The 15,205-nt window shown below is 40.1% G+C and overlaps 1 protein-coding gene across 4 annotated transcripts in view; it reads right to left on the bottom strand.

Annotated features, from left to right (window-relative positions):
• Window positions 1-938: 938 nt before the first annotated feature.
• The window catches only part of LOC128686737 (follistatin-related protein 5), a gene marked incomplete in the record, with an annotated part of 494,827 nt that continues 480,560 nt past the window's right edge, over window positions 939-15,205 (bottom strand). For 2 of the 4 annotated variants that reach the window (XM_053773769.2, XM_070082387.1), the window contains 2 exon segments: window positions 939-2,671; window positions 3,893-4,039. In XM_053773769.2, coding sequence (XP_053629744.2) covers window positions 2,442-2,671; window positions 3,893-4,039 — 377 coding nt within the window. 4 annotated transcript variants of the gene reach the window in all.

The raw sequence follows: 15,205 nt of genomic DNA, 5'->3' as shown, positions 1-15,205 counted from the left end.
TCAACAAAATTTAGGTCCTACACTATAAACTGTAATTTTGGAAGGCGAAAAGCTACATATAGAAACGGGATATTTGTATTTACATTTATTCTTAATGCTTTATCCTATTCTATACCGTGACAGCAACTGAGTACACGTACACATTGGATCTTTTGTTTTGCAGATGATAGTACGCCGCGACACTTTAGCGTACTACACTTATCCTAATGTTTCTTAAAGTACTGAAGCTACTCCACACTAATTAGTGAAGCAGTTTTCTTTGATACAGACACCAATATACAAGATGTAGTTACATACAAACACAAGCCTGTACTTGTAAGGCAATAAACAGGTTTTATTCTATTTGAAGGAGTCATGAAGCCAGCATTAACGTGCCTCGATGAAAGTTAACATCAGTGTGGGTTCCAAGATGCAACCTGCTAAGGAAAACGTCACTCTTGCAGGCTCTGAAGCTCACAGCTACTGGCCTCATTGCTACGTTATGAAGACTACACTGAATCACTTGAAGGACTTTTGCTGAAGAAAGAAACTCTCATTTTATAGTGTAAACTAAGTTTTAGAACCAACTGCCAGCTAAATGAATTCAATGTGGTCATCAGTGAAACAGTGATATCAAGCTATACAGAAACAGCAAATACAAATAAAAGCTTAGTACAAAGCATGTCTTTGAGGTTCATCTAATGCAAATTAGCTCTAAAACCATTCTAGACACATAAAACCTGTGATTCTTCAAACAACATTGAGTCCCTCATTCAACAGATTATTTTTTTTATTGGGGGGAGGGAGTCTGTTTTACCACTTGCTCCATGTCTCCATGTTGACCCGAGCATGGAGGGAATCAGTCCGTAGCTTCTGAAGGTAGGTGCATATATATATATATATATATATATATATATATATATATATATATATATATATATATATATATATATATATATATATATATATATATATATATATATATATATTTATTAAATTTTTCAACCTGTTTTTCAATGTTCATAATTAAAATCAAAACCAATATGTATTTTGTGCTATGGGTACAAGCTAAGCTAGAAGTACAAGCTAAGCTATGAGGACAAGCTAAGCTAGAAGTGGCACTTAATTTTTGTATTTAAAAATTAACGAAAGTAAGAAGGAAGAGAAATCATTTGATGAATAATGATCAAGAAAATGTTAAGTAATAAATGTTACTTTGTGTTAAGAAACTGAGGTAATATAATGTCAGGTAACAGTGTAATGATATGAACTGTTTTATGTGAAATATTTCTTTTCCACTTTAGGAAAAGATATAATCAGAAGCAAACTGGCCACTGAATTCAATTTAGTCGTTTTTTTTAAATAAACCAAATGGCATATACTGCTAGAATTTTCTTAGTAAATACCTTGAATTTTCTTTAAGGACAGGTGAACTATTCTACTCTGATCATCGGTGAACTTAAAAGTTTTTTGATAAACTTTTTACGTAAAGGAAAGCAATAAAGGTATTGTGTTCAAGTAAAGAAAAACATTGTAAAGAAAGCTTTACCAAATTAATCTTAATTCTATACATTATCATTCGTAATTTATTTGATAAAGATTAAAATTGATGTTTTTCTTTGGTATATTTATGACAGTGAGTATCATTAATGACCAGAATGTTGGAATGACTCATTAGATAAAGATATGTAAAAATACTTTATAAGAAACCATTATAAGCACCCATCTCTCTTATGTACCTTTTGCTTTAGTAACATAAGTGACTGTAACTCCCGTATTCCATATTGCTACACTATTTAGTAAGTCACTCTTACATTTGCTAAAAAAGTTTTGAGATACATTAAAATATAAAGTGTGATTACTTATGAAAACAAAACTATAATTAGATCATATAGCAAACTAGATTCAAAGAGGGCATTTGCGTCAAAATCTATGTAGACTGATTTCAAAGCTAAACCATAATACCCGTTCTTGATTTCTGACAGGTAGAATGAACAACTCTCAGGGACTAGAATTATTTGGGTCATAAGATATGTCTTAGTGTACTCTCTCTGTTCTCTGATTAGTAATTCATCCTCGATCTTGTTAAATATATGAATCCAAAATGGTCACTCTTGCTGCTGTAGCTACTGTTTACAAACTTATAAGGCTTCTTGGTATACATTATTAATTTTTGTTTGCGTGTTTTAGTATTTTAAGCAAATCGGTTTGTCTGCATCATTTTTACCAATTTGCAAAAAATTATAAATGATGTATAGCTTGTCATGTTGTATTGAAGACAGACTCGCCTAAATTACACTTTCATAAGACCCTTCAAATTTAGTTTTTTCTTATACTAAAATAATTAGTGTTATTTCTGACAGTAATTTAAATTTAAAAGATTATTATTATATCTACATTTATCTTTACATGTTTTCGGGGAGGGAAAGGGATCACTTTCTGTAGGCTTATTGGATTTTCTTTTACATGTATTTCCTAGTGATCCATACAGCAAGGCGAGGATGGACCAGGGAACCTATCTCACAGTTGACGGTGCGAGTTTCTCCGTTGATGACGAAGATAGCAGCCTCTGCCGGGGATACCATGTAGTGACCGAAGACTCCTGAAGACACGATGGGACGGTTGGTATTACTCCACTCCGTCAGTCCTGGCAGCATCGCCTTGCCCACACCGGTGATCATCTCTACCTTACCTGAGGGCGAGAGAAAGTTTATGTTTATATGAGGAAACTGGTCAAACCTGAGCGTCTCAGTGTGTTCGTAAATGCATCTTTCATGAGCGAATGTCTCCAAGTAATTCAGGGATTCCATTCTTTGTGGTAAACGGCTGATATGTTAGAAAACACATTGGGTGAACATACCATAATTATATGAGTTAATCTATTATAAAAACCCATATTAAAATGTGGACACTTTAGATATAAGATCTCTTCAGCCGAATATCCCCCCCCCCAATATGGTGCAGGTGAGTGGCCCTTGTTCCAGGAAACTGGACTTATCTTTGCTTTCCATGACTGTGAACTGGTTATCTCCCCCATCGAATGCTGTATGCAGCTCTTGTGGGTTTAGTTCTTATTCCTGAATAAAATTAAGATTCAGACGAAAAGTTAACAGCAAAGAACCGTAACACAGTTTGAAACTTTTTAGTGCTGGTGCTTTTGCAAAGACAGCTTCGTAATGGTAGTAGGTTGTGTAATTTTAATTTTCAAAATTTATTAAACGAATTAGTTTCCGTTTAATAACTGTAGAGTGCGACTACTGAGTTTTTCACTCAAGGAAAGTTTTGGACTGATTCTGGACTCTGCAGGTGGTTAGTTACGATTTTTTACGAATATTATTGAAGAAATTGTGGAAATTCAAAAAAGTGGTTTTCAAGCAATAATTATGAATATCTCACCAATTAGGTTTCAAATCCTTAATGCCGATAACTTGAGAATGCAACATCTGAGTGGCTTCAAATCTTAAATTGCTGGTGAATTTTTGGATGTTGGTCTCTGCGATAACTAGAGAATTTCTCTTCTGATTAACTAAATATTCAAATCTGGTATATGTATATCGAATTTAACTGAATGTTAAAACTGGTTTTGGGCTTTCTAAATGCCGATTTGCCATTTTACTCAAGCAACTGACATATGAATTTATGTGTGATACCTTGTAAATGGCTCTTCTGATTCGTTTCAAATCTTCATTGTTTATATTTACTTAAACTGGAGAGTTATGCCACCCTCTGTAATACTTCTTTCGCATGTACTGACGTACAGATATAGGGATATCGTTCTTGGATGCCATAAGCGACTGAAAATCATCTCTACGGCTACATATATAACTGAAGATGAGGTTTGTAGAAAGCGAAATTTCATAAATCTCATGAACAGATTCGTGTTGTTAAATTTCAAATGCAGAAAGTTTCTTACCAGACTGAAGGTCAAGGAAGAAGATGTCGTCTTTATCAGTGGAGGCGGCGTAGAGGTCGTAGCTGTGAGTGAGGCGAGACGGGAAGAAGGTGACATCACTGACGTTGAGTGTAGTGATCACATCAAAGACATAGTCCAGGCCATGGTCTGTTGAAGGGACAAGTATGTTGATATTATTAGTATTAAGGATAATAATGATAAAGTTAAGGTGGTATATATGTGTTGTGTAATTAGTGTCTAGAGGATGTTGTTGTGCCATCCTGTTATGATCTAGACCTTCACGTCCATAGACGGGGAAGACTGGACTACACAGCATCAAGAAATGGGAAAAATTGCGGAAGGACAATATTCAGTAAATTTATTGTGTATATACCTTTAATGTTTTTTTTTTATATATAGGCAGTTAATCAGTTATTGTTATTGTAATCTTAAGTTAGGCTTAAGCTTGCCCGAAATGCTCTGCATACCAATGCTTTCTGTGTGCACAACATTTCACTCGACATTGTATCATGCTGGAATAAAGCATTCTTCTTCTTCTTCTTCTTCTTCTTCTTCTTCTTCTTCTTCTTCTTCTTTTTCCTCTTCTTCTTCTTCTTCTTCTTCTTCTTCTCCTTCTTCTTCTTCTTCTTCTTCTTCTTATTATTATTATTATTATTATTATTATTACCTGGAGTTTTCCTGGAGAGAGTTCCGGGGTCAACGCCCCCGCGGAACGGTTTGTGACCAGGCCTCATGGTGGATCAGAGCCTGATCAACCAGGCTGTTACTGCTGGCTGCACACAATCCAACGTACGGGCCACAGCCCGGCTGGTCAGGAACCGACTTTAGGTGCTTGTCCAGTGCCTGCTTGAAGACAGCCAGGGGTATATTGGTAATCCCCCTTATGTATGCTGGGAGGCAGATGAACAGTCTTGGGCCCCTGACACTTACTGTGTTGTCTCTTAACGTGCTAGTGACACCCTTGCTTTTCATTGGGGGGATGCTGCATCGTCTGCCGAGTCATTTGCTTTCGTAGTGAGTGATTTTCGTGTGCAAGTTCGGTACTAGTCCATCTAGGATTTTCCAGGTGTACATTATCATGTATCTCTCCCGCCTGCCTTCCAGGGAGTACAGGTTCAGGAACTTCAAGCGCTCCCAGTAATTGAGGTGTTGTATCTCCGTTATGCGCGCCGTGAAGGTTCTCTGTACATTTTCTAGGTCAGCAATTTCATCTGCCTTGAAAGGTGCTGTTAGTGTGCAGCAATATTCCAGCGTAGATAGAACAAGCGGCCTGAAGAGTGTCATCATGGGCTTGACATCCCTAGTTTTGAAGGTTCTCATTATCCATCCTGTCATTTTTCTAGCAATGCGATTGATACAATGTTTTCAAATTCAAATTCAAATTCAAAGTTTATTCTCTATAAGGATTACAATGCTGAGTTTACAGAAATTTGGTTATTGTTTGGTTTAACATGTAGTAAAATTGAGATTACAGAGTGTACCACTAGAACGCTTAGCATGGCTAGGCATTTCGGGCATACTTAGTTTTATTCTTAAATGTAAAATATTACAAATTATGAGGTAAGTTGGTATTATGGCTAAGTGACTAAATACTATTTTGTGAGTTTAGCAATGTGAATGCTTTTGTTTTGGCACAGTATATAGTTTCAGTATTGGAGTATCACAGGATTCATTATATTAAGACTGAGATTAATATTTCTGTTTATGGTCAAATGAGTGAGCGAGTGTAAGTGTGAACCACCAGGTGGTATTCGTGAAGTTAGTTGACGGGGTGTATCAGGGAGATAAGATGTTTTCTAATGGTAGTTTTGAAGGTGATGAATGTGTCTGCAGTTCTAGAGTTCTCAGGTAGGGTATTCCAGATTTTAGGGCCTTTGACATACATTGAATTTTTGTAAAGGTTTAGTCGGACACGGGGAATGTCGTAGAGATGTTTGTTTCTGGTTATGGTCCTTGAAGGTGAGATCCTCCGACATGATCACTCCCAGGTCTTTGACGTTGGTTTTTCGCTCTATTTTATGGCTGGAATTTGTTTTGTACACTGATGAAGTTTTAATTTCTTCATGTTTACCATATCGGAGTAATTGAAATTTCTCATCGTTGAACTTCATATTGTTTTCTGCAGCCCACTGAAAGATTTGGTTGATGTCCGCCTGGAGCCTTGCAGTGTCTGCAATGGAAGACACTGTTATGCAGATTTGGGTGTCATCTGCAAAGGAAGACACGGTGCTGTGGAGGACATCCTTGTCTATGTCAGATATGAGGATGAGAAACAAGATGGGAGCGAGTACTGTGCCTTGCGGAACAGAGCTTTTCACCGTAGCCGCCTCAGACTTTACTCTGTTGACTACTACTCTTTGTGTTCTGTTTGTGAGGAAATTATAGATCCATCTACTAACTTTTCCTGTTATTCCTTTAGCACGAATTTTGTGCCCTATTACGCCATGGTCACACTTGTCGAAGGGTTTTGAAAATTCTGTATATATTACATCTGCATTCTTTTTGTCTTTTAGTGCATCAAGGACCTTTTCGTAGTGATCCAGTAGTTGGGACAGACAGGAGCGACCTGCTCTAAACCCATGTTGCCCTGGGTTGTGCAATTGATGGGTATCTAGATGGGTGACGATCTTGCTTCTTAGGACCCTTTCAAAGATTTTTATGATATGGGATGTTAGCGCTATTGGTCTGTAGTTCTTTGCTACTGCTTTACTGCCCCCTTTGTGGAGTGGAGCTATGTCTGTTGTTTTTAGTAACTGTGGGACGACCCGCTTGTCCATGCTCCCTCTCCATAGGATGTTAAAAGCACGTGATAGGGGCTTCTTGCAGTTCTTGATGAACACGGAGTTCCATGAGTCTGGTCCTGGGGCAGAGTGCATGGGCATGTCATTTATTGTCTGTTCGAAGTCATTTGGCGTCAGGATAACATCAGATAGGCTTGTGTTTACCAAATTCTGTGGCTCATAAAAAATTCATTTAGATCTTCGACTCAGCCTGGTTAGCGGCTTGCTAAAAACTGAGTCATATTGGGACTTGAGTAGCTCACTCATTTCCTTGCTGTCATGTGTGTAGGACCCATCTTGTTTAAGTAGGGGTCCAATACTGGATGTTGTTCTAGACTTTGATTTGGCATAAGAAAAGAAATACTTCGGGTTTCTTTAGATTTCATTTATGGCTTTTAGTTCTTCCCGCGATTCCTGGCTCCTATAAGATTCCTTTAGCTTTAGTTCGATGTTTGCTATTTCTCTGACCAGTCTCTCCCTACGCATTTCAGATATATTGGCCTCTTTTAGCCACTCTGTTATTCTTTTCCGTCGCCTGTAAAGGGGGAGTCTGTCTCTTTCTATTTTACATCTACTTGAGCATACATCGAGTGCCACAGAGTTAATCTGTTCTAGGCATAAGTTGGGGTCTGTGTTGCTTAGTCTATCTTTCCAGCTTATATCATTTAGGACTTGGTTTACTTGGTCCCACTTTATGCTCTTGTTATCGAAGTTGAATTTGGTGAAGGCTCCCTCGTGACTGATCACATTTTGTCGGTCTGGGGCTCCCCACATACATGTCTGAACCTCGATTATGTTGTGATCTGAGTATATTGTTTTGCATATGGTGACATTTCGTATCAGATCATCACTGTTAGTGAAGATGAGGTCCCGTGTATTCTCCAGTCTAGTAGGCTCTATTATTTGCTGGTTTAAGTTGAATTTTGTGCAGAGATTTAAAAGTTCGTCTGTGTGTGAGTTCTCGTCAGAGCTGCCTCCTGGTGATATCACTGCAACAACATTATTTGCTATATTGCTATATTATTATTATTATTATTATTATTATTATTATTATTATTATTATTATTATTGTGAACAATCTAAGTATTTATGCATAGCAAAGTGTGTCATCAACCAATATATAAAGATAAGAAATTTTTATATGACTAAAGGTTAATTTCATTTCATTTTGTCAACCTTAGTAAACACGAAATGGAAATGCATCAGGAACAGCAATTTCCCAGTGGACATAAGTGCTGACCAGCTCCCGGGACATACATCCACAGGACTGGATGGATGTTATATAATATACCGATAAATATAAAATAAGACACATGTGCAGTATTAGGATATTGTATTGAGGAAAATTCTCGCCACGAATATCTTCAGTCCTGAAGAATCCAAAAGTGAAGAAACCGGCTGAAGTAACACATATTCTTATTACAATATCCTGATTCAACTCTTGTGTTTCATTTAACGGAGAGTTATGTATCTCTCAGTGTACATATCCTAAGAGTTTATTTTACCTGGAGAGGGTTTCGGGGGTCAACCCCCCCTGGCCCGGTCTGAGACCAGGCCTCGTGGTGGATCAGGGTCTGATCAACCAGGCTGTTACTATTGGCCGCACGTAAACCGACATACGAACCACAACCAGGCTGATCAGGTACTAACTTTAGGTGTCTGTCCAGCACCTTCTTGAAGACAGACAGGAGTCTATTGGTAATCCCCCTTATGTATACTGGGAGGGAACTGAACAGTCTTGGGCCCTTAACACTTACTGTGTTCTCTTACTGTACTCCTGGCGCCTCTGCTTTTCATTGGAGGAGTGTTGCATCTCCTGCCGGGTCTTTTGCTTTCGTAGAGAGTGATTTTCGTGTGTAGGTTTGGTACTAATCCCTCTAGGATTTTCCAAGTATATATTATCACGTATCTTTCTTGCCTGCGTTCCAGGGAATACAGATCAAGGACTTCAACCGTTCCCAGAAATTTAGGTGTTTTATTGTACTTATGTGTGCCGTGAAAGTTCTCTGTACATTCTCCAAGTCAGCAATTTCGCCTGCCTTGAAGGGGGCAGTTAGTGTACAGCACTGTTGTGGTCTTTGAAGGTGAGATCCGCTGACATTATCACTCCCATGTCCTTCACGTTAGTTTCTCACTCTATTGCGTGGTTAGAAATTGTTTTATACCCTGATAAAGTTTTAATTTCCTCAAGTTTTCCATATCTGAGTAGTTGAAATTTCTCTTCATTGAACTTCATATTGTTTTCTGCGGCCCATTTAAAGATTTGGTTGATGTCCGCTTGGAGTTTTGAAGTGTCTTCGATGGAAGACAATGTCATGGCAATTCGGGTGTCATCTGCAAGGGAAGACAAGGAGCTATGGCTTGCACCTCGATCTATGTCAGATATGAGGATGAGGAACAGGATGGGAGCGAGTACTGTGCCTTGTGGAACAGATCTTTTCACAGCAGCCGCCTCAGACTTTACTCTGTTTACTATTACATTTTGTGTTCTGTTTGTTAGGAAGTTATAGATTCATCTACCAACTTTTCCTGTTATTCCTTTGTCACGCATTTTGTGTGCTATTACCCCCATGGTCGCACCTGTCAAAGGCTTTCGCAAAGTCTGTGTATACTATATCTGCAGTCTATCCTCTATATCATCCAGGACCGCGTCATGACTGGAAGTGAAAATATTTTCTGCAGGTTTAATATGCCTTGAAGTGGTCGATAAACTTAAAACCCCAATAACCGTTAATATATAGGAGTGACGTCATGGGAAGCAAATCTCTCCTTGCCATGTGAGCAACCACACGTGCAGGTGTGAGTCCATTAAACCACACCTGTAAGTATCAGTTCATTCAACCACACGTGCAGGTGTGAGTTCATTCCCCCAGATGTAGTTGTGAGTTCATTCAACCCAGGTGAAGGCATGAGTCCATTGAACCACAGCTGCCGGTGTGAGTCCGTTCAACCACAGGTGCAGGTGTGCGTCCATTCAACCACAGGTGCAGGTGTGAGTCCATTCAACCACAGGTGCAGGTGTGAGTCCATTCAACCACAGGTGCAGGTGTGAGTCCATTCAACCACAGGTGCAGGTGCTATTGTTGAGTATTTCCTACTACACATAAATCCTTATGACATAGCGTCCTTGTGTTCCTTCCCTGGCAAGAACACTCCTACACTCGTCTTTCTTGCATCAGGTTCTCTTACACCCAGCTTATTCTATTATTATTTATTTATGCCTAACTGAATTTTAAATTATTGCATTACCACTAAGATAAATAAAGTTTTCTAAATTATTTCTCTACCAAATATATTTTGATTAGGAATTATTCTGTGTTAATTCATTAATGGTATCAATATTTTACATATGTCACTTTTTCTGAAAGCCTCATTGTCATCTGTAATTAAATATTTTACCTGTTAAAGGAGCATCAGTGAAAACCAGTGGAAAAGGGAAGCTTATAAAGTATTAGTTCTTTCAGAGAGACTGAGTGTTGGAATGTATAGAACATTATTAAATATATAGTGAGAAAACCTGTTCCACATCATACAGCTATTGCCACTCGGAGCACTAGTCTCTCCCTGTCTGTTCGTCTGTCTGTCTCTGTCTGCCTGTGTGTCTGTCTCTGTCTCTGTCTGTCTCTCTGTCTCTCTCTGTCTCTGTCTGTTTGTCTGTCTCTCTCTCTCACTCTCCTGTTTGTGTTTCATTTTGTAAATACACGTTACTTTTCTTATATGAATTATTAATAATTGAGGAGAGAGAATTTCCATTAATTCGGCCCTTTTTTGAGAATGAAAGCCATTGTTGAACTCAAATTTTTTATTTATTAATGCTGATTTAATTAATTAAATGATCTTTATATTTTGTAATAGAATTTTCTTAATAAGTAGTTAACAAAGAAAGTCTTTAAAATCGACAACAGTTACATTAGAAAATAAAGCAGAAATGTTAAAACTGACAAGTTATCTTACGCAGTTTTTCAATCATTTGTTCACTTATAGCGGAAATATAGCTTGAGAGATGTATTTTTCTCAGCGTGCATTTGCTGACAGTTTATTTCCAGTGTTAGAGGCCCAGGTACTCCTGCCTGTGCTGAAAAGGTTACGTGCACGCTTAATTATTGGCCCTAGTGTAGTAAACACTGTCCAACTCCATTGACCAACCATCTGTGAAGGAAGCATTGATAGTGGTGTTGAAGGAAGCATTGATAGTGGTGTTGAAGGAAGCATTGATGGTGGTGTTGAAGGAAGCATTGATGGTGGTGTTGAAGGAAGCATTGATGGTGGTGTTGAAGGAAGCATTGATAGTGGTGTTGAAGGAAGCATTGATGGTGGTGTTGAAGGAAGCATTGATGGTGGTGTTGAAGGAAGCATTGATGGTGGTGTTGAAGGAAGCATTGATGGTGGTGTTGAAGGAAGCATTGATGGTGGTGTTGAAGGAAGCATTGATAGTGGTGTTGAAGGAAGCATTGATGGTGGTGTTGAAGGAAGCATTGATGGTGGTGTTGAAGGAAGCATTGATGGTGGTGTTGAAGGAAGCATTGATAGTGGTGTTGAAGGAAGCATTGATGGTGGTGTTGAAGGAAGCATTGATGGTGGTGTTGAAAGAAGCATTGATGGTGGTGTTGAAGGAAGCATTGATGGTGGTGTTGAAGGAAGCATTGATGGTGGTGTTGAAGGAAGCATTGATGGTGGTGTTGAAGGAAGCATTGATGGTGGTGTTGAAGGAAGCATTGATAGTGGTGTTGAAGGAAGCATTGATGGTGGTGTTGAAGGAAGCATTGATAGTGGTGTTGAAGGAAGCATTGATGGTGGTGTTGAAGGAAGCATTGATGGTGGTGTTGAAGGAAGCATTGATGGTGGTGTTGAAAGAAGCATTGATGGTGGTGTTGAAAGAAGCACTGATGGTGGTGTTGAAGGAAGCATTGATGGTGGTGTTGAAGGAAGCATTGATAGTGGTGTTGAAGGAAGCATTGATGGTGGTGTTGAAGGAAGCATTGATGATGGTGTTGAAGAAAGCATTGATGGTGGTGTTGAAGGAAGCATTGATAGTGGTGTTGAAGGAAGCATTGATGGTGGTGTTGAAGGAAGCATTGATGGTGGTGTTGAAGGAAGCATTGATAGTGGTGTTGAAGGAAGCATTGATGGTGGTGTTGAAGGAAGCATTGATGGTGGTGTTGAAAGAAGCATTGATGGTGGTGTTGAAAGAAGCATTGATGGTGGTGTTGAAGGAAGCATTGATGGTGGTGTTGAAGGAAGCATTGATAGTGGTGTTGAAGGAAGCATTGATGGTGGTGTTGAAGGAAGCATTGATGGTGGTGTTGAAGGAAGCATTGATGGTGGTGTTGAAGGAAGCATTGATAGTGGTGTTGAAGGAAGCATTGATGGTGGTGTTGAAGGAAGCATTGATGGTGGTGTTGAAGGAAGCATTGATAGTGGTGTTGAAGGAAGCATTGATGGTGGTGTTGAAGCAAGCATTGATGGTGGTGTTGAAAGAAGCATTGATGGTGGTGTTGAAGGAAGCATTGATGGTGGTGTTGAAGGAAGCATTGATGGTGGTGTTGAAGGAAGCATTGATGGTGGTGTTGAAGGAAGCATTGATGGTGGTGTTGAAGGAAGCAGTGATGGTGGTGGTGAAACAAGCACTGATGGTGGTTTTATAGGAAGTGCTGATGGTGGTAGTGTAGGAAGTACTGATGGTGGTAGTGTAGGAAGTACTGATGGTGGTAGTGTAGGAAAAACAGATGGTGGTAGTGTAGGAAGTACTGATGGTGGTAGTGTAAGAAGTACTGAAGGTAGTAGTGTAGGAAGTACTGGTGGTGGTAGTGTAGGAAGAACAGATGGTGGTAGTGTAGGAAGTACTGATGGTGGTAGTGTAGGAAGTACTGATGGTGGTAGTGTAGGAAGTACTGACGGTGGTAGTGTAGGAAGTACTGGTGGTGGTAGTGTAGGAAGAACAGATGGTGGTAGTGTAGGAAGTACTGATGGTGGTAGTGTAGGAAGTACTGATGGTTGTAGTGTAGGAAGTACTGATGCTGGTAGTGTAGGAAGTACTGATGGTGGAAGTGTAGGAAGTACTGATGGTTGTAGTGTAGGAAGTACTGATGGTGGTAGTGTAGGAAGTACTGATGGTTGTAGTGTAGGAAGTACTGATGGTGGTAGTGTAGGAAGTACTGATGGTGGTAGTGTAGGAAGAACAGATGGTGGTAGTGTACGAGGTACTGATGGTGGTAGTGTAGGAAGTACTGATGGTGGTAGTGTAGGAAGTACTGATGGTGGTAGTGTAGGAAGAACAGATGGTGGTAGTGTAAGAAGTACTGATGGTAGTAGTGTAGGAAGTACTGGTGGTGGTAGTGTAGGAAGAACAGATGGTGGTAGTGTAGGAAGTACTGATGGTGGTAGTGTAGGAAGTACTGATGGTGGTAGTGTAGGAAGTACTGACGGTGGTAGTGTAGGAAGTACTGGTGGTGGTAGTGTAGGAAGAACAGATGGTGGTAGTGTAGGAAGTACTGATGGTGGTAGTGTAGGAAGTACTGATGGTTGTAGTGTAGGAAGTACTGATGGTGGTAGTGTAGGAAGTACTGATGGTGGTAGTGTAGGAAGTACTGATGGTTGTAGTGTAGGAAGTACTGATGGTAGTGTAGGAAGTACTGATGGTTGTAGTGTAGGAAGTACTGATGCTGGTAGTGTAGGAAGTACTGATGGTGGAAGTGTAGGAAGTACTGATGGTTGTAGTGTACGAAGTACTGATGGTGGTAGTGTAGGAAGTACTGATGGTTGTAGTGTAGGAAGTACTGATGGTGGTAGTGTAGGAAGTACTGATGATGGTAGTGTAGGAAGAACAGATGGTGGTAGTGTACGAGGTACTGATGGTGGTAGTGTAGGAAGTACTGATGGTGGTAGTGTAGGAAGTACTGATGGTGGTAGTGTAGGAAGAACAGATGGTGGTAGTGTAAGAAGTACTGATGGTAGTAGTGTAGGAAGTACTGGTGGTGGTAGTGTAGGAAGAACAGATGGTGGTAGTGTAGGAAGTACTGATGGTGGTAGTGTAGGAAGTACTGATGGTGGTAGTGTAGGAAGTACTGACGGTGGTAGTGTAGGAAGTACTGGTGGTGGTAGTGTAGGAAGAACAGATGATGGTAGTGTAGGAAGTACTGATGGTGGTAGTGTAGGAAGTACTGATGGTTGTAGTGTAGGAAGTACTGATGGTGGTAGTGTAGGAAGTACTGATGGTGGTAGTGTAGGAAGTACTGATGGTTGTAGTGTAGGAAGTACTGATGGTGGTAGTGTAGGAAGTACTGATGGTTGTAGTGTAGGAAGTACTGATGGTGGTTGTGTAGGAAGTACTGATGGTGGTAGTGTAGGAAGAACAGATGGTGGTAGTGTATGAGGTACTGATGGTGGTAGTGTAGGAAGTACTGATGGTGGTAGCGTAGGAAGTACTGATGGTGGTAGTGTAGGAAGAACAGATGGTGGTAGTGTAAGAAGTACTGATGGTAATAGTGTAGGAAGTACTGGTGGTGGTAGTGTAGGAAGAACTGATGGTGGTAGTGTAGGAAGTACTGATGGTGGTAGTGTAGGAAGTACTGATGGTGGTAGTGTAGGAAGTACTGACGGTGGTAGTGTAGGAAGCACTGGTGGTGGTAGTGTAGGAAGAACAGATGGTGGTAGTGTAGGAAGTACTGATGGTAGTAGTGTAGGAAGTACTGGTGGTGGTAGTGTAGGAAGAACAGATGGTGGTAGTGTAGGAAGTACTGATGGTGGTAGTGTAGGAAGAACAGATGGTGGAAGTGTAGGAAGTACTGATGGTAGTAGTGTAGGAAGTACTGGTGGTGGTAGTGTAGGAAGAACAGATGGTGGTAGTGTAGGAAGTACTGATGGTGGTAGTGTAGGAAGTACTGATGGTGGTAGTGTAGGAAGTACTGACGGTGGTAGTGTAGGAAGTACTGGTGGTGATAGTGTAGGAAGAACAGATGGTGGTAGTGTAGGAAGTACTGACGGTGGTAGTGTAGGAAGTACTGATGATGGTAGTGTAGGAAGTACTGATGGTGGAAGTGTAGAAAGTACTGATGGTGGTAATGTAGGAAGTACTGATGGTGGTAGTGTAGGAAGAACAGATGGTGGTAGTGTATGACGTACTGATGGTGGTAGTGTAGGAAGTACTGATGGTGGTAGTGTAGGAAGTACTGATGGTTGTAGTGTAGGAAGAACAGATGGTGGTAGTGTATGAGGTACTGATGGTGGTAGTGTAGGAAGTACTGATGGTGGTAGTGTAGGAAGTACTGATGGTGGTAGTGTAGGAAGTACTGATGGTGGTAGTGTAGGAAGTACTGATGGTGGTAGTGTAGGAAGTACTGATGGTGGTAGTGTAGGAAGTACTGATGGTGGTAGTGTAGGAAGTACTGATGGTGGTAGTGTAGGAAGTACTGATGGTGGTAGTGTAGGAAGTACTGATGGTGGTAGTGTAGGAAGAACAGATAGTGGAAGCGTAGGAAGTACTGATGGTGGTAGTGTAGGAAGTACTGATGGTGGTAGTGTAGGAAGAACAGAT

The sequence above is a fragment of the Cherax quadricarinatus genome, chromosome 7 (assembly GCF_038502225.1).
Source record: "Cherax quadricarinatus isolate ZL_2023a chromosome 7, ASM3850222v1, whole genome shotgun sequence".
NCBI classification, from domain to species: domain Eukaryota; kingdom Metazoa; phylum Arthropoda; class Malacostraca; order Decapoda; family Parastacidae; genus Cherax; species Cherax quadricarinatus.
The sequence above is the reverse complement of the archived record's forward strand: the minus strand, read 5'-3'. Positions and strand labels throughout refer to the sequence as shown.